The sequence below is a fragment of the Gymnoscopelus braueri genome, assembly GCF_963280865.1.
Source record: "Gymnoscopelus braueri genome assembly, chromosome: 17".
NCBI lineage: Eukaryota > Metazoa > Chordata > Actinopteri > Myctophiformes > Myctophidae > Gymnoscopelus > Gymnoscopelus braueri.
Window position 1 is genome coordinate 20397116 of NC_137617.1, and position 20056 is coordinate 20417171.

At 39.8% G+C, this 20056-nt stretch overlaps 5 protein-coding genes across 5 annotated transcripts; 3 read left to right on the forward strand and 2 right to left on the reverse strand.

Moving 5' to 3' along the window:
• LOC308104529 (hemoglobin subunit alpha-1-like) lies at positions 1 to 2182 on the reverse strand (the record flags this gene model as incomplete). The annotated part of the gene is made up of 4 exons (XM_080454969.1): positions 2117 to 2182; positions 712 to 980; positions 368 to 575; positions 1 to 129 (listed from the first exon to the last, which is right to left on the reverse strand). The coding sequence occupies exons 2-4, from the start codon at positions 804 to 806 to the stop codon at positions 1 to 3; spliced, it is 432 nt and encodes a 143-aa protein (XP_080311095.1). The 5' UTR covers positions 807 to 980; positions 2117 to 2182.
• A 3425-nt stretch (positions 2183 to 5607) lies between these two features.
• LOC308104313 (hemoglobin subunit alpha-1-like) lies at positions 5608 to 8014 on the forward strand (the record flags this gene model as incomplete). Its single annotated transcript, XM_080454720.1, has 3 exons — positions 5608 to 5730; positions 7412 to 7619; positions 7886 to 8014. The coding sequence occupies exons 1-3, from the start codon at positions 5636 to 5638 to the stop codon at positions 8012 to 8014; spliced, it is 432 nt and encodes a 143-aa protein (XP_080310846.1). The 5' UTR covers positions 5608 to 5635.
• A 2306-nt stretch (positions 8015 to 10320) lies between these two features.
• LOC308105028 (hemoglobin subunit alpha-1-like) lies at positions 10321 to 11490 on the reverse strand (the record flags this gene model as incomplete). Its single annotated transcript, XM_080455663.1, has 3 exons — positions 10321 to 10449; positions 10696 to 10903; positions 11396 to 11490. The coding sequence occupies 3 exons, from the start codon at positions 11488 to 11490 to the stop codon at positions 10321 to 10323; spliced, it is 432 nt and encodes a 143-aa protein (XP_080311789.1).
• Positions 11491 to 13357: 1867 nt separating this feature from the next.
• On the forward strand, positions 13358 to 14544 carry LOC308105029 (hemoglobin subunit alpha-1-like; the record flags this gene model as incomplete). The annotated part of the gene is made up of 3 exons (XM_080455664.1): positions 13358 to 13452; positions 13937 to 14144; positions 14416 to 14544. The coding sequence occupies 3 exons, from the start codon at positions 13358 to 13360 to the stop codon at positions 14542 to 14544; spliced, it is 432 nt and encodes a 143-aa protein (XP_080311790.1).
• A 3290-nt stretch (positions 14545 to 17834) lies between these two features.
• On the forward strand, positions 17835 to 19007 carry LOC308105030 (hemoglobin subunit alpha-1-like; the record flags this gene model as incomplete). Its single annotated transcript, XM_080455665.1, has 3 exons — positions 17835 to 17929; positions 18403 to 18610; positions 18879 to 19007. The coding sequence occupies 3 exons, from the start codon at positions 17835 to 17837 to the stop codon at positions 19005 to 19007; spliced, it is 432 nt and encodes a 143-aa protein (XP_080311791.1).
• Between the last annotated feature and the right edge of the window lie 1049 nt (positions 19008 to 20056).

The following is a 20056-nucleotide window of genomic DNA, read 5'->3' on the forward strand; positions in this document are numbered from 1 at the left end:
TTAACGGTACTTCTGCTGCAGAGCCAGGGCCACCAGGGCCAGGAACTTGTCAACAGCCAAGTGGACCTGGGGGGTGAATTCCTCAGGGAACATCATGGACATAGTCACCAGAATGCAGTGGATAAATAACTGAAATGAGAGATGAAAAAGTAAGTATTGTGTTGACATACACTCAAAAGATGATTGCTAAGAGTCTGACACATACATTTGTTACTTTTTCTTTGTTATTGGCATTTATGTAGCTGCTCTCTTATAAGTGCTTGGCACAAATCTTAAAGCCTAATAAGCCTCGATTGTGAGATAAGTAGACCTACAGCTCCTTTCAACTTAGAAGCAGATATGCTGTGAAGGCTTTTAGGCTACGTACCTTGAAGTTGATGGGATCAATCCTGAGCATGAAGGCGTGCAACTCGCTGAGGGTGAGGAGACCAGCATTCAGGTCCTCTACCTTGGTGATGGCATCATACACACCATTCATGATGACAACGCCATGTTTCCTGACATTGACAGAGTCCTTGGACAAGTCCTTCCAGTGGGCAAAGTAAGACTTGGCCTGAGGGAAAACAACCATCAACCTGCGGGTGGAAGAGATAGTGGTATTGGTATAACTATTGCTTACATAAAGCTATTCAGTGTAAAGAAGTCTTTTAGGTTCACAGGTTCATGGTTTCAGGATTTGTAGTGCGCCCCCCATCCAGTTCTGTATCTCACCTGGCAAGAGCCTCACTTCCAAGCTCATCTGACCTGCTGGAGATCTTTGTGAGGAATACAGTGACGGTGGACTTTTCCTTGGCAGACAGACTCATTTTGGCTGGTTGGCTGAGCTGAGGACTTCTCAAGCAATGCAGGTGAGGAGGCTTTAGAATGTTCTGAAGTTCTGCAGCATCAGGAGGCTCTTTTATGATCCACAATTCATCACGTGAGTCACCTTAGCCCCACCTCTGTCGGCTCTCTATTGGCTAGAAGAGGAGAGCATAGATCTGGAATTGATGGGAGAGATGCAAATTCTGTGAATTTGGGGTGTTGTCTGGCGTTATCTCTTTAAGCTAAATATAGAAGCACAGTCTAATTCTGTAGAGTAGCTAGTATACAGCGGGGAAGGTGGGGACATACATAATAAATGCTGAAATGACCCCGATGGCCCTAATCCTGATGTCTGCCACACTGACATTTCAACATAAATACATGTATGTGTAGTATGAGCATGTGATGAAGGCCAAGTACCAAAACATGGTTTTAAAGAAAAAAGCGACTCTTATTTTTAGTGCTAAAAGTCTGGCTGGACCCCTATGCCTTTAAGTCATTCTGATTATTCCATGCACTTTATTACCAAGTAAAGTTTTGCCGGATAATTTTAATTCATAAACACGTAAGAGACCAATAAAAGGCTTGACTATTAAGTAGCCTATCTTAAATAGAAGTTAGCATAGACTTTGTTCTCTCATTTTAAAGCTACACTGGAAGGTGTGGGCCACAGTCGTAGAGTTCATGTACCGCACTCAAATCTACAGTACAGCGAATCATAATGACATTACAAAAATGTATAGTGAAAAGAGAGGAGTTGCCTATTCTATATTTAGTTACAGCTGTTCTTCCCCCTTATCTACATTCATAATCATCTGTGAGTGAATGTCTCTTCAGCCAGACAGGGGGCTCTCTCTCCCGACGATCCAAAATTCAAGAGCCAAGAGCAAACTGTGAAGCGCTGGTTGCAAAACAGAACTGCCAATTCACAAGCTTGCTTCCATTGTACAGATTGGGATGTCATATGACTCATGTTTGGACTTACTCTATGAACTGAGGCAAACTGTTTATCCTATATCCTTCTGTGTGGACAACAATATTCCCTATAAAACATAGTATTCCCAAATGACAAACTATGGGTTAAATAACTACTGTAAAAAGTGTTATACTCACAAATATTTTAATCTTTTTATATAGGCTACAGGGAATAGAAAATAAGTAAATTATTATTAAAGTAAGAAATGAGAAAAGAAAAGCTAAAAAGAAAATATACGATAGAAATACAGCAGTAAGTGGTGATCAACCGGTAGCTTGATGAGTATCAAATACATGTCCTCAGTCACTCAGAGAGACAGGGAGTCAGGGACACAACCTTTCATGTATCTGTACAGCAGCCACTCTTGTTGCCATCTCTCCCTACTGGCAGCTTGAGTTATGGTTAGTCTATGATGGCTAATGGCTTATACCGTAGCTGAAACACTTTAGTGTTTGGCCTACAATAAATAGATAATGGAACTGTGAGTACTAGTGTTTTTTTTTGGTTATTTGTCACAACAGTGCATCCAACGAGAATTAATTAATCATTTATGTATGTATGTATGTATGTATGTATGTATGTATGTATGTATGTATGTATGTATGTATGTATGTATGTATGTATGTATGTATGTATGTATGTATGTATGTATGTATGTATTTATTTATTTATGTATTTATGTATTTATGTATTTATGTATTTATTTATTTATTTATTTATTTATTTATTTATTTATTTATTTATTTATTTATTTATTTATTTATTTATTTATTTATTTATTTATGGATGGATGGATGGATGGATGGATGGATGGATGGATGGATGGATGGATGGATGGATGGCTGGGTGGAACTGCACAGTCATTGAGCAATCACAGAGCACTTGTCCCTTGGCTATTCAATGTAAATCGTCAGGCTATGCGATGACGGACTTACAAGATTGGTCGATTGCGAGAAGCATCTTGATGCGGATGTGGAAGATTCTGTATACATGCAGTGACATCACAATCAGTCATAATCTAGTTGATTTTCCTACATAAACAAAGCCTATTTTATGGGTTTCCACATTACATGTCTTGAATACATCTTTCAAGAGAATTACTTGACTGTTGATACCGGAAAATGTATTTTCTGTTTATTAAAGAGCTGGAGAGACAGGGAGACATCTGTTACTGAAAAAAACACTCTATAGCAATGATTACTATCAGAATGTTTTAACCTTTTAACAAAATACTTTTTGTTTTAACCAAAAAATATCACTTACCCTACCTTTAAGCAGATGCACATTTCTGAAGTAATCTTTCTACCTCTGATTTCTCCTGGTGAGAGACTAGGAGAGCTGGGTTGACAGCAAAAAGGAACAGGTAACAATCAAAGACAGGCTGACTTCATATCATTTACATGGAGGAGAGGAGCTAACATGCTCCCTGGGACCGCACATACAGTATTAGTGGATTCGGTGAGGATATGATGCCATTAACATCCAACATTTGTTATCTGCCCTCTAAATAAGACCACACCCACACTATACAGGTGAACTTTGATCATTGAACATTGCACGCAACAAATGATAAATGGAATGGGCATAGTGCTCATACAATACGATCTTTAAATTATTACAGTTAAACGTTTGACGTATGATCTCGTATGTATTGTAGAATATTACATGCCCATCTATATCCTGCTAAGCAGTATGAACGAGGAATTCCCTTCCTTGTGTGGGATAAAGTAATTTCACATGTCTATCCTCCCTTTAGTCCCTATAGTTCCGTATCGTGGTATACCGGTATCTCACCTGCATGGTAAGAGCCTCCCAACTCATCGGACACTGCTGGACATCTTTGTGAGGACGGTGGGCTTTTCTTTGGCAGACGACAGGCTCATTTTTGCTGGCTGGCTGAACTGAGGACTTGTCAAGCAGAGGAGGAATGAAGCTTTGGAACGGTCTGAAGTTCTGGAGCATCAGGAGGCTCTTTTATGATCTACAAGAGTCACTGTAACCACACCTCTATTGGCTCTCAATTAGCTAGACAGATTTGGAATTGATGGAAGAGATAAGGTATCAGCACATTCTGTGAATTTTGGGTGTCTGGCCTTATCTCTTTGACCTTTATATAAGCACATTCTAATTCTGTGTAAACTATACGCTACAGAAATGTGCAGGTCACGACCTGAAAATGTTATTTTTGCTGTTTGTAACTCTAAGTTACACACTACCTGTTTAGACCAAATATCCATGTTAGACCCTTGAAAACAAACTATTCTGTCAGAAAAAGCTTTTTTTAACATGAGACCATGCATGGGCGCCATTCCTATATTTTGTATATTATAGCTGTATCCACTTTCAGATTCTGTAGCTATGTCCACAAGCTCTAGAGCAGTGTTTATCAACCCTGGCAAACATCCCAATTTTGGGCCGGGGCTACTGCTGAGATGTGCTGCGCCGTTTGAAGAAGGTTTGACATTTTTTTTTTTTTTTTTTACAATAATAATAATCAGGCATGCAAACAGCCCCGGGTTGAAAAGGGTGAGGCTGTTTTTTTTTCGGGTCAGGTGTCACACTATTGCCCTATTTGGATTCAAAACGGCTAGTGGAAGCTGAAAAGCTACAAGTTTGCATGTCTGAATAATGCAAAAAGAGAAATATTTGTTTGCATTTGCTTTTTTTCTCCCCCATATATTTTCATAATAAAAAAGTGCGTATCGTATCGAAGTTGTGTGCCCAATATCGTATCGTATCGTTTCGTGAAATTAGTTATCGGCACACCCCTAGTGTGTGTGTATATATATACTGTATACCGTATATATATATATATAATTATATATATATATATACCTATATATATATATAATTATATATATATATATACCGTATATCTAGGTGTGCCCTGGGATCTTTTGGCTATGCCAGGTGTGCCTTGGCACAAAAAAGGTTGATAAACACTGCTCTAGAGAAGGGAACCTCCTTTCACCCTTTATTACGTACCCTTTATTATGTATGCTCAGAGCGGTCACTATAGTACACTGACAAATTCAGTCAGTCAAAATCTCAGGAGGAGCTATTGGATTTGTCAACTGGTTGCGCCCTCACAACGGACTAGCCATGCAGCCACAGAGCACTTGTTGACAACAATAAACATTAATGGGTTATATTCGATTATGTGATGTCACTGCATCTGACAATCGACTCTCTCTCAACTCATAGCCTGACAATTTACATGGCATAGCCTGGTGGGACATGTACACTGTGATATAGTCCGTTGTGATTGGCCAACCAGTTGACCAATCTAATAGTTCGTCCTGAGATTTCCTGAATTTCTCAGTGTATAATTAAGGTTAAAGGGACATACCTTTGTATAGAGCCTGTAGACATATAGTTACAGAATCAGAAAGTGTCTGTGGAATATATTTGGAATATCCAGCCAGAATATTAAATAATATACATCAATGGTCTCATGTTTAAAACTATATTTTCTGACAGAATAGCTTGTTTTCAAAGGTCTCACATGGATATTTGGGTCAAAGCAGGAAGTATGTAACGGAAAGTTACTAACAGCCAAAATGTAATTTTCAGGTCATATAGTCTATTACAGAATTAGACTGTACATCTATATTAAGCTTTAAGAGATAAGGCCAGACAACACCCCAAATTCACAGAATGTGCCGAAGCTTTATCTCTTCCATCAATTCCAAATCTATCTCCTCGTCTAGCTAATGACGACAGAGGTGGGGTTAAGGTGACTCACGTGGTGAATTGTGGATCATAAAAAGAGCCTCCTGATGCTGTAGAACTTCAGAACATTCCAAAGCTTAATTCTTGCTCTAAATTGCTTGAGAAGCCCTCAAATCAGCAAAAATGAGTCTGTCCATCAGAGAAAAGGCCACCGTCCAGGATTTCCTCAATAAGATGAGGGGCATGCACAATGAGGTCGGTGCTGAGGCTCTTGCCAGGTGAGATACCGGTATACCACGACACGGAACTTGCTACTTAAGGGAGGATAGGCATGTGATATTACTTTATTCCACACAAGGAAGGTCATTAATCGTTCATACTGCTTAGCAGGATAAGATGGGTTTTAATGTGAAGCATGTAATAGTCTACTAATACAAGATCATAGGTCAAACATTTAACTGTAATCATTCTAAGATCATATTGTGTGAGCACTATGCCTGTTTGTTATTAGTTTCTTGCAATGTTCAATGAGCAATGAATTGAGGTTCATGGACTCACTGGTAGGCGAAGTAATTCTCGATAAGACAATACTAAACTAGAAAAAGTGCTCCTCGGAGCACAGGTCTCCGCCAGGTCAGGTAGGTTATTGTGGGGCAGCAATGTTCGGAATTAGCCAATCAGGATGGAATATGAAAAATTGGATGGAACCATCTTGATCACTTGACTATATGTGTACCGATTTGCATGATGTTTGAATTTGTAGGAGTAATATAAAAAAGAAAAGTGTTGCAAAATTGGCCTCCTGGTGGCGCTATAATAGGGCAATGTTAAAAGGGTGGCATTTGTTCTTCAATGTAGTGCGAATGTGTGTGCAAAGTGTCGCAATCGGACGCTGCATTCATGATTTGTGGAATTTTGTTCAAAACGGGCCACTCCTGCAAACTTTAGATGTCAATGTTAGCGAATCAGGATGGAATATGAAAATTTTTAAAGATCCATCGTGATCACATCATCGTGATCACATGACTATAGAGATCAAGTGTACCGATGTGCGTGAAATTTGGATAAATTCTGAAGGCTTAATATCAAAGAATGTGTTTTACATAAGTCGGCCTCCTGGTGGCGCTATGAAAGGCAAATGTGAAAAATGCAGGTCAGTTGTTTTTCCTTGGCCTCTAGGGAGTGTGCGTGCAAAGTTTCATGCAGATCGGTGCAGTTATAGTTAAAAACATAAATCGTCCATTTATAGCGCCACCATGAGGCTGATTTGAACATTTTCAAGTGGCATTTCTTCCTCGGCCTAGTGGGAATGTGCGTGTGAAATCTCACGGAAATCGCAAGCTGCGTTCATGATTTGAGGCATTTTGTTGAAAACGGAGCAATCCTGCAAACTTTGGAAGCCAACCTTAGTCAATCAGGATAAAATATGGAAAATTGGACAGATCCGTGTTGATCACATGACTATAGAGATACTATGTACTGATTGTACTGACTGTAGGAGTACTGTCAAGAAGTGTGTTTTGCAAAAAGCGGCCTCCTGGTGGCGCTATAAAAGGCTAATTTGAAAAATTTGGGGCAGAGGTTCTGCTCTGGCATCCAGGGAGTGTGTGTGCACAGTTTCGTTGCGATCAAGCCAACGGTGCCGGAGATTAGCTGTACACAAAATGACAGAATGACGGACACACGGACACACGGACGGACACACACACACACACACACACACACACGGACGGACGGACGGACAGGGGGCAAAACATACTCTCTCGCCATGCCTTTCGGCCTGGCGGAGACAATTATATGCATAAACGTAGATGCAGACAACCAGTTGTAGTTACCCTTGTGAAAAGTCACAGACAGCCTTCATTTCACATAGCTGTCATAGTTATACGTATAGAATACACTGATACCTTTCACCTTTCTCACCATATTTGCCAATACCATGATCTCTTCCGCCCCCAGGTTGTTGGTTGTTTTCCCCTCGGCCAAATCCTACTTTGCCCACTGGAAGGACTTGTCTGCGGAGTCTGTCGAAGTCAGGAACCATGGCGTCGTCATTATGAATGGCGTGTACGATGCCCTGTCTAAGATAGATGACCTGAATGGTGGTCTCCTTACCCTCAGCGAGTTGCACGCCTTCATGCTCAGGATTGATCCCGTCAACTTCAAGGTAGGTAGCCTAAATTTCTTCACAGCATTTGTTACATCAAAGTGGGCTGTAGGTCTACTAATATCTGATTTGAATTGAATGCTGATGATCTCTCAATTGAAGCTTACTAGGTTTTAAGATTTGTTCCAACTCGCGTTTTGAATAAGAGTCCCAGCTAAATGGCAAAACAGAAAAAGTACGAAATTAATGTATCAAACTCTTAGCGATCAGTTTAGTGAGTGCACAGTATGTGGACACAACACCTACGTCTTCGTCTCTCATTTCAGTTATTTATCCACTGCATTCTGGTGGTGCTGGCCATGATGTTCCCTGAAGACTTCACCCCCCAGGTCCACTTGGCTATTGACAAGTTCCTGGCCCTGGTGTCTCTGGCTCTGCAGCAGAAGTACCGTTAAAACAGTGGTCTGCTGTTGGTGCTGCTACGCTTTTGTACAATGGTCCAATTTATTGGACAATAAAGAAAGTGTTAAATGAAATCCAAGCTTGTTTCTTTGTGGTTTCTCCTATGGTCAGAAGGATGAGTAAATTCTGCCAGCAGTGCTAACAATGCTACAAAAAGGAGTCTTTACAGCATTGTCATAATCCTTCCAAAAGTGGTTTAGACAGTGTGTCACAGAAACATTTTCACAGCTTTGGGTTAATTTCATGTTTAACATACCTACCGTAAATTATGGAGAAGAGTGACTGCTATATGACTGCTTCTCAGGCTAATATATAATATAATAGGCTACAATGCAATATGAAGGCTATAACAACATACATTTTAACAGAGGAAATTGAAATATATTATCACTGTCTTGAAACCTGGTGGTATTACGTAGGTCTTTCATTTAACGACTTAAAACCCTACAGTACATACTTTGTTGACCGGAGTCCCAGGAGTCTATATCCTTGGTCCGCTCCTTTTTTACCCTACAGTCTCTACACTATCTCTTTGCCGCTCTATAATCTCACAAGAAATACAAAAAATAAAACATTGTATACATCATGGCCTTCCCACAGACTTTTAAAAATGTTTCCTTAATTAGAATGGTGTACACAAAGGGAAATATTAGAATACAAGTGCATCACAACATTTAAAATGATCAACATTGGCCAGTGAAGTAATTATCTTAAAACATGTATTCAAGACAAATCACTATGAGACTCATCTCACTACACCCTGAAGAAGGCACAAGCCGACAAGCGTTGGTGAATTTCACTGTAACTAGACCATCGAATTAAAGGACTTTTATACATTTCAAACCAATACCCTGAGTGTCTGGATCTGGATTTTTTATGCCTCTTCGGTCATAAAGTGTCATTTTTTCTTAGAAAAATAATATTTTCCCCCCTTAACCACCCTAGTGTCCCTATTCTGGGGTGAACATTTGGTGAAAATAGCAGATCTTCAGAAGTTCACAATGCGTCCCAATGCGACAGATTGTGAACTTGTAGATCGGCAAAGGCATTTTGGTGTACAGGATAAAAAAGGAGCAGACCAAGAATAGACCCCTGAGATGCCGTTCAACAAAGTATATACTGTAGGGCTTAAGTGGTTAAATGAAACACCTAATACCATGAGGTTGCAGTGCAAGACAGTGATAATGAGATTAATCCTTGAATCAATGTATTTAAACTTTCCGTGTTTAAACATGGACTGAATGTTGTTATACAGCTTTCGTATGTTATTGTAGCCTATTATATAATACTAGAGGTTCTGGCCGCTACGCGGCCCTCAAACCTACGTCATACCGCTGATCGGACTGATATGCCCATATATATATGGAGATCTCTGTATCTATCAGTCCTTGTCACTTTTGGAGATCCCTGATGTCATCAGTATACTGTATGCTCATATATGGGCATGCTGATACAGGACTTATTTATTTATTAAAGGACTTGGTATTATCTATAATTAACTTGAATTGTATTGTGTGCTGCAAATGCTGTGATGAATTGGGTTGTGGTTAAGACTTGTTATGTGGTTGACTATAATTTTCTTTGTTAAAATAAGTGCAACTGAAATGACACAGTGTTTTTGGTTTTATTCTCAATAACAAGGGTTTATATTTGATGTGTCGTTTGTGCGGTTTTCACAAGTGGTTAAAAACCCAGATGAGGAAGAACTTGCTAATATAAAAAAGGAGGGATAATTCTTCTCTTATATACAAATAATCAATTCAGTGGAACCCGTTACACCATGACCACACATTGAAGTTAGACAACACACTCTATATTTGGGCGTAGCTGCATTGGTAACTCCTTATATGGCTGAGTCATGGTGACATGAGTGTGACATCAGAGGTCCACCCGCCGGCCCGTCCTCCCTTAAGCCAATTTTAATATAGGATGTCATTAGCCCATAAGGTTATTTTTTAGCAGTTTGACTCAGAAATAGGTATTTTGCAATATATAGGCAGTCACTCTTCTCCATAATTTACAGTAGGTATGTTAACCATGACAGAAAAGTTGTCAAAATGTTTCTGTGACACACTGTCTAATTTGTAAAGACACCTTTGTAAAGATTAGATTATGATAATGCTGTAAAAACTCCTTTTTGTAGTATTGTCAGCACTGCTGGCAGAATTGACTCATCATTGTGACTGTAGGATAAACCACAAAGAGAAAAGCTTGTATTTAATTTAACGCTTCTTTATTGTCCAATGAATTAGACCATTGTACACGAGAAGCGGCATTTCACCAACAGCAGACCACTGTTTTAACGGTACTTCTGCTGCAGAGCCAGAGACACCAGGGCCAGGAACTTGTCAATAGCCAAGTGGACCTGGGGGGTGAAGTCTTCAGGGAACATCATGGCCAGCACCACCAGAATGCAGTGGATGAATAACTGAAATGAGAGACGAAGACGTAGGTGTTGTGTCCACATACTGTGCACTCAAAAGTGATCGTTAAGAGTTTGATACATACATTTTTACTTGTTCAGTTTTGCCATTTAGCTGGGACTCTTATTCAAAATGCGAGTTGGCACAAATCTTAAAGCCTAATAAGCTCTAATTGCGAGATCATCAGCATTCAAATCAGACAGCCCACTTTGATGTAACACAAATGCTGTGAAGGAATTTAGGCTACCTACCTTGAAGTTGATGGGATCAATCCTGAGCATGAAGGCATGCAACTCGCTGAGGGTGAGGAGACCAGCATTCAGGTCATCTATCTTAGACAGGGCATCATACACGCCATTCATAATGACCATGCCATGGTTCCTGACTTCGACAGACTCCGCAGACAAGTCCTTCCAGTGGGCAAAGTAGGATTTGGCCGAGGGGAAAACAACCAACAACCTGGGGGCGGAAGAGATCATGTTATTGGCAAATATGGTGAGAAAGGTGAAAGGCATCAGTGTATGCTATATAACTCTGACTCACAGCTATTAAAGTAAAATGAAGGCTGTCTGTCTGTGATGTCTCACAAGGGTAACTACAACTGGTTGTCTGCGTATACAGTACGTTTATGCATAGTATTCTCTTATCGAGAATTACTTTGCCTGCAGTGAGTTCATATGAACCTCAATTCATTGCTCATTGAACATGGCAAGCGACTAATAATAAATAGAACTGCCATAGTGCTCACACAATATGATCTTAGAATGATTACAGTTAAATGTTTGACCTATGATCTTGTATTAGTAGACTATTACATGCTTCACATTAAAACCCATATTATCCTGCTAAGCGTATGAACGATTAATTACCTTCCTTGTGTGGAATCAAGTAATATCATGTCTATCCTCCCTTAACTAGCTAGCTCTGTGTCGTGGTATACCGGTATCTCACCTGGCAAGAGCCTCAGCACCAACCTCATCGTGCAGGCCTCTAATCGTATTGAGGAAACTCTTGACAGTGGTCTTTTCTCTGATGGACAGACTCATTTTTGCTGATTCTTCTGAGGGCTTCTCAAGCAATGCAGAGCAAGAATGAAGCTTTGGAATGTTCTGAAGTTCTACAGCATCAGCAGGCTCTTTTATGATCCACAATTCACCACGTGAGTCATCCTTAACCCCACCTCCATCGGCGGTGGGGTTAGACGAGGACACAAATTTGGAATTGATGGAAGAGATACGGCTTCGGTACTTTCTGTGAATGTGGGGTGTTGTCTGGCCTTATCTCTTAAAGCTTAATATAGATGTATAGTCTAATGCTGTAATAGACTATGAAGATGATATTTTGTCTGTTTGTAACTTTCAGTTACACACTGCCTGTCAGAAAATGTAGTCTTAAACATGAGACCGTGGATGTATATTATTGAATATTCTGGCTGTATATTCCAAATATATTCCATTGTCACTTTCTGATTCTGTAGCTATGTCCACAGGCTTTAGACAAACGTACGTCCCTTCACCCTTTATTATGTACACTGATAAATTCTGGAAATCTCAGGAGGAGCTATTGGATTGGTCAACTGGTTGGCCCCTCACAACGTACTAGCCAATCACAGCGTACTTGTCCCATCAGGGCTATGCAATCATTTGCAATGTAAATTGTCAGGCTATGAGATGAGAGAGTTAGAGGATTATCGATTGTCAGATGCATCGCAAAGCGGACGTGGACCGTTCTGCATTGATACAATGACATCACATAATCGATTAATAACCTACTAAAGTTTATTGTTGATTTTCTTATACAGTACTTTAAAAAGAAGAGATTATTCTGTTCCTTTTTAGATTACAGCAAGGCGTTTGATACAGTCTGGAGGGATGCTCTTTTGTATAAACTGTCAAAAGTAGGTTTCAAGGGGGTCCGGGTACCTAGGCTCCAATGTAGCCTGACAGTGCATCGCGGGTCCGAGTCCCGTTCCCGACGATCTTTACTGTCTCTCCCCATCTCTGCCTCCCTGTTTCCTGTCCATCTCCACTATAAATAAATATATACCTATAAAATAAAGGCAAAAAAGCCCTAAAAGAGATATATATATATATATATATATATATATATATATATATATATATATATATATATATATATATATATATATATATTCTTTTTAAAGTATAAGAAAATCAACAATAAACTTTAGTAGGTTATAATCGATTATGTGATGTCACTGCATCAATGCAGAATAGTCCACGTCCGCATTGCGATGCATCTGACAAACAATAATCGTGTAACTCTCTCATCTCATAGCCTGACAATTTACATTGCAAATGATTGCATAGCCCTGATGGGACAAGTACGCTGTGATCGGCTAGTCCGTTGTGAGGGGCCAACCAGTTGACCATTCCAATAGCTCCTCCTGAGATTTCCTGAATTTGTCAGTGTACATAATAAAGGGTGAAGGGACGTACGTTTGTCTAAAGCCTGTGGACATCTACAGAATCAGAAAGTGACAATGGAATATATTTGGAATATACAGCCAGAATATTCAATAATATACACCCACGTCTCATGTTTAAAACTACATTTTCTGACAGACAGTGTGTAACTGAAAGTTACAAACAGCCAAAATATCATCTTCATAGTCTATTACAGAATTAGACTATACATCTATATTAAGCTTTAGGAGATAAGGCCAGACAACACCCCAAATTCACAGAATGTACCGAAGCCTTATCTCTTCCATCAATTCCAAATCTGTCTCCTCGTCTAACCCCACCGCCGATGGAGGTGGGGTTAAGGATGACTCACGTGGTGAATTGTGGATCATAAAAGAGCCTGCTGATGCTGTAGAACTTCAGAACGTTCCAAACGCTTCATTCTTGCTCTGTATTGCTTGAGAAGCCCTCAGAATATTCAGCAAAAATGAGTCTGTCCATCAGAGAAAAGACCACTGTCAAGAGTTTCCTCAATACAATTAGAGGCCTGCACGATGAGGTCGGTGCTGAGGCTCTTGCCAGGTGAGATACCAGTATACCACGACACAGAGCTAGCTAGTTAAGGGAGGATAGACATGATATTACTTGATTCCACACAAGGAAGGTAATTAATCGTTCATACTGCTTAGCAGGATAATATGGGTTTTAATGTGAAGCATGTAATAGTCTACTAATACAAGATCATAGGTCAAACATTTAACTGTAATCATTCTAAGATCATATTGTGTGAGCACTATGGCAGTTCTATTTATTATTAGTCGCTTGCCATGTTCAATGAGCAATGAATTGAGGTTCATATGAACTCACTGCAGGCAAAGTAATTCTCGATAAGAGAATACTATGCATAAACGTATACGCAGACAACCAGTTGTAGTTACCCTTGTGAGACGTCATAGACAGCCTTCATTTCACTTTAATAGCTGTGAGTCAGAGTTATGTAGCATACACTGATGCCTTTCACCTTTCTCACCATATTTGCCAATAACATGATCTCTTCCGCCCCCAGGTTGTTGGTTGTTTTCCCCTCGGCCAAATCCTACTTTGCCCACTGGAAGGACTTGTCTGCGGAGTCTGTCGAAGTCAGGAACCATGGCATGGTCATTATGAATGGCGTGTATGATGCCCTGTCTAAGATAGATGACCTGAATGCTGGTCTCCTTACCCTCAGCGAGTTGCATGCCTTCATGCTCAGGATTGATCCCATCAACTTCAAGGTAGGTGGCCTAAATTCCTTCACAGCATTTGTGTTACATCAAAGTGGGCTGTAGGTCTACTCATGTCTGATTTGAATGCTGATGATCTCGCAATTAGAGCTTATTAGGCTTTAAGATTTGTGCCAACTCGCGTTTTGAATAAGAGTCCCAGCTAAATGGCAAAACTGAACAAGTAAAAAATGTATGTATCAAACTCTTAACGATCGGTATAGGCTTCTTTTGAGTGCACAGTAGGTGGACACAACACCTACGTCTTCGTCTCTCATTTCAGTTATTCATCCACTGCATTCTGGTGGTGCTGGCCATGATGTTCCCTGAAGACTTCACCCCCCAGGTCCACTTGGCTATTGACAAGTTCCTGGCCCTGGTGTCTCTGGCTCTGCAGCAGAAGTACCGTTAAAACAATGGTCTAATTCATTGGACAATAAAGAAGCGTTAAATTAAATACAAGCTTTTCTCTTTGTGGTTTATCCTACAGTCACAATAATGAGTCAATTCTGCCAGCAGTGCTGACAATACTACAAAAAGGAGTTTTTACAGCATTGTCATAATCTAATTTTTACAAAGGTGGATTAGGCAGTGTGTTAAAGTCATGGTTAACATACCTACTGTAAATTATGGAGAAGAGTGACTGCCGATATTGCAAAAGACCTACTTCTCAGTCAAAAAAAATAAATAAAAAAACCTTATGGGCTAATGACATCCTATTAAAATTGGCGGAGGGAGGATGGAGGGAGGACGGGCCGGCGGGTGGACCTCACACTCATGTCACCATGACTCAGCCATAACCATATAAGGAGTTACCAATGCAGCTACGCCCAAATATAGAGTGTGTTGTCTAACTTCAATGTGTCGTCATGGTGTAACGGGTTCCACTGAATTGATTATTTGTATTTAAGAGAAAGATTATCCCTCCTTTTTTATATTAGCCAGTCCTTCCTCATCTGGGTTCTATAACACTAGTGAAAACCACACAAAGGACTTATTATCAAATATAAACCCTTGTTATTGAGAATAAAATCAAACCGAAAATTCACTTATTTTAGCAAAGGAAATTATAGTCAACCACATAACAAGTCTCAACCTCAACCCAATTCATCACAGAATTTGCAGCACACAATACAATTCAAGTTAATCACAGATAATACCAAGTCCTTTAATTAATAAATAAATCCTGTACCGCAGGCTTTAATAGTCCATCCAATACTTGGAATAAACGCATGCAGCACGCAAGACGCAATGGCATCAGGGGCAAATCTCCATATATGCTTCTTATATGGGCACAAATAAACTGATAAGACATCAGGGATCTCCATATATGGGCATAAAAGGGACAAGACTGATAGATACAGAGATCTCCATATATGGGCATATGAGTCGGATCAGCGGTGTGACGTAGGTGAACCTTCAGTCCATGTTTAAACATGGGAAATTGAAATACATTGATTCAATGATTAATCTCATTATCACTGTCTGGCACTGCAACCTGATGGTATTAGGTGTTTCATTTAACCACTTAAGGCCTACAGTACTTTGTTGACCGGCATCCCAGGGGTCTATCCTTGGTCCACTCCTTTTTGAGCGGTGTAACCGCTCCTATAAGTGGGTTTAGGACCCATCCGTGGTGAAAGTTTTTCTTTCCGTCACGAAAATTTGTCTTTCGCTGTGACGCCATGCTGTGGAAAACACGCCCATAGGCTAAGCTCTGCAGGACGTGCTGTGATTGGCTAGCGAGACACATGATGAAATTAACTTCAAACTTCGCAGACGCGCTGTGATTGGCTAGCGAGACGCATGATGAAATTAATAATAATGTAAAAAATGTAAGCACGTCACTTCGCAGGACGTGCTGTGAGATGCATGATGAAATTAATAACTCTCACTTCACACTGGGTGTGATTTTTTACCCTGTACAAATGTCTTTGCCGATCTACAAGCTCACAATCTGTCACATTGGGACGCATTGTGAATCTGCTATTTTCACCAAATGTTCACCCGAATACTGACACTAGGGTTTGTGTGGTTAAGGAGAAAAATATTCTTTCAAGAAAAAAGGACACTTTATGACCAAAGAAGCATAAACAAATCCAGATCCAGGCACCCAGGGTATAGGCTTGAAATGTATAAAAGCCCTTTAATTCGATGGTCTAGAACTCTAGATACAGTAAAATTCACCAATGCATGTGGGCTTGTGCCTTCTTCAGGGTGTAGTGAGATGAGTCTCACGGTGATTTGTCTTGAATACATATTTTAAGATATAATTACTTCACTGGCCAATGTTGATAATTTTTTATGTTGTGATGCACTTGTATTCTAATATTTCCCTAATTTTCGAATTAAGGAAACATTTTTAAAAGGCTGTGGGAAGGCCATGATGTACACCATGTTTTATTTTTTGTATTTCTTGTGAGATTATAGAGCGGCAAAGAGATAGTGTAGACTAGAGGGTAAAAAAGGGTCGGACCAAGGATAGACTCCTGGGATTCCGGTCAACAAAATATATACTGTAGGGTTTTAAGTGGTTAAATGAAAGACCATATACCATCAGGTTGCAGTGCAAGACAGTGATAATGTATTTCAATATCCTCTGTTAAAATAAATGTTGTTTCTTCATATTGCATTGTAGCCTATTATATTATATTATATATTAGCCCATGAGGTCATTTTTTGCAATTTGACTGAGAAGCAGTCATATAATCACTCTTCTCCATAATTTACAGTAGGTATGTTAAACATGAAATTAACCCAAAGTTGTGAAAACGTATATATATATATATATACATTGGGGCTTTGGGGCTATATGTATATATATATATATATATATATATATATATATATAACCGTTTGTTTTTTCATTGTTTATTAATGACCTGGAGCACTACCTTATATGCATGGCTGCCATTCTATCAACTTTGATGATACAATGATTGATAACTATTTCCAGCTTATGGTATTGTTGTATCCGGACGACACAATTGTTATGTCTAATACAAAGGAGGAATAACTCTCATCTCAAAGCCTGACAATTTACATTGCATAGCCCTGATGGGACATGTACGCTGTGATTGGCTAGTCCGTTGTGAGGGGCCAACCAGTTGACCAATCCAATAGGTCCTCCTGAGATTTCCTGAATTTGGCAGTACATAATAAAGGGTGAAGGGGCGTACGTTTGTCTAGAGCCTGTGGACATAGTTACAGAATCAGAAAGTGTCAGTGGAATATATTTGGAATATACAGCCAGAATATTCAATAATATACATCCATAGGCTCATGTTTAAAACTATATTTTCAGACAGAATAGCTTGTTTTCAAGGGTCTAACATGGATATTTGGGTCAAAACAGGCAGTGTGTAACTGAAAGTTACAAACAGCCAAAATGACATTTTCAGACCGCGGACAGCACGTTTCTATAATGTATCGTCTACTACAGAATTAGACTGTACATCTATATTAAGCTTTAGGAGATAAGGCCAGACAACTCCCCAAAAGTCACAGAATGTGCCGAAGCCTTATCTCTTCCAATTCCAAATCTGTCTCCTCGTCTAACCCCACCGCCGATGGAGGTGGGGTTAAGGTGACTCACGTGGTGAATTGTGGACCATAAAAGAGCCTGCTGATGCTGTAGAACTTCAGAACGTTCTAAAGCTTAATTCTGCATTGCTTGAGAAGCCACCGGAGTATTCATCAAAAATGAGTCTGTCCATCAGAGAAAAGACCACCGTCAAGGGTTTCCTCAATAGGATTAGAGGCATGCACAATGAGGTCGGTGCTGAGGCTCTTGCCAGGTGAGATACCGGTATACCACGACACGGAACTTGCTACTTAAGGGAGGATAGGCATGTGATATTACTTTATTCCACACAAGGAAGGTCATTAATCGTTCATACTGCTTAGCAGGATAAGATGGGTTTTAATGTGAAGCATGTAATAGTCTACTAATACAAGATCATAGGTCAAACATTTAACTGTAATCATTCTAAGATCATATTGTGTGAGCACTATGCCTGTTTGTTATTAGTTTCTTGCAATGTTCAATGAGCAATGAATTGAGGTTCATGGACTGGTAGGCGAAGTAATTCTCGATAAGACAATACTAAGTTATATGCATAAACGTAGATACAGACAACCAGTTGTAGTTACCCTTGTGAAAAGTAACAGACAGCCTTCATTTCACATAGCTGTCATAGTTATACGTATAGAATACACCTTTCACCTTTCTCACCATATTTGCCAATACCATGATCTCTTCCGCCCCCAGGTTGTTGGTTGTTTTCCCTTCGGCCAAATCCTACTTTGCCCACTGGAAGGACTTGTCTGCGGAGTCTGTCGAAGTCAGGAACCATGGCGTCGTCATTATGAATGGCGTGTATGATGCTCTGTCTAAGATAGATGACCTGAATGGTGGTCTCCTTACCCTCAGCGAGTTGCATGCCTTCATGCTCAGGATTGATCCCGTCAACTTCAAGGTAGGTAGCCTAAATTCCTTCACAGCATTTGTGTTACATCAAAGTGGGCCGTAGGTCTACTAATATCTGATTTGAATTGAAGGCTGACGATCTCTCAATTGAAGCTTATTAGGTTTTAAGATTTGTGCCAACTCGCGTTTTGAATAAGAGTCCCAGCTAAATGGCAAAACAGAAAAAGTACGAAATTAATGTATCAAACTCTTAGCGATCATTTTAGTGAGTGCACAGTATGTGGACACAACACCTACGTCTTCGTCTCTCATTTCAGTTATTTATCCACTGCATTCTGGTGGTGCTGGCCATGATGTTCCCTGAAGACTTCACCCCCCAGGTCCACTTGGCTATTGACAAGTTCCTGGCCCTGGTGTCTCTGGCTCTGCAGCAGAAGTACCGTTAAAACAGTGGTCTGTTGGTGATATGCTGCTACGCTTTTTGTGTACAATGGTCTAATTCATTGGACAATAAAGAAGCGTTAAATTAAATACAAGCTTTTCTCTTTGTGGTTTATCCTACAGTCACAATGATGAGTCAATTCTGCCAGCAGTGCTGACAATACTACAAAAAGGAGTTTTCACATCTTTGTCCTAATCTAATATTTACAAAAGTGGATTAGACAGTGTGTCACAGAACATTTTGACAACTTGAGTTAATTTTATGGTTAACATACCTACTGTAAAGAGAATAGTGACTGTTTATACAGAAGACCTACTTCTCAGTCAAATTGCAAAAACAAATGATATCTATCCTGCATTAAAATTGGCTTAAGGGAGGACCGGTCGGCGGACGGACCTCTGACGTCACACTCATGTCACCATGACTCAGCCATAACCATATAAGGAGTTACCAATGCAGCTACGCCCAAATATGGAGTGTGTTGTCTAACCTCAATGTGTCGTCATGACATCAGGTGCAAACAGCTCCATATATGGGCACAAAAGGATTTCCTCAATAAGGTGGGCAGGCAGGATGAGGTTGGAAGTGAGGCTCTTGCCAGGTGAGATACTGGTATACCATGATACTGAACTGGGGAGTTAAGGGAGGATAGGCACGTGAAATTACTTCATATCACACGAGGAAGTTAATACAGTAAATCGTTCCTACTGCTTAGTGCTTAGTAGGATGAGATGGGTTTTACTGTGAAGCATGCAATAGTCTACTATACATTATGAGATCAAATGCAACACTGAAATCATTCTAGAATCAGAATCAGTCAGAATCTATTTTAAGGATTTGTATTATTATATTAGTTGCATGCAATGTTCAATAATCAATTAATTGAAGTTCATGGATTCACTGGTATAGCCTAAGTAATTCTTGATAAGAGAATGCTAAATGCATGAACGTAGATGCAGACAATCAGTTGTACTTGCCCTTTTATGGTTTGTAAGAGGTCAGGGAAAGCCTTCATTGCACATAAATAGCTGTATGTAAATCATAGAATACACT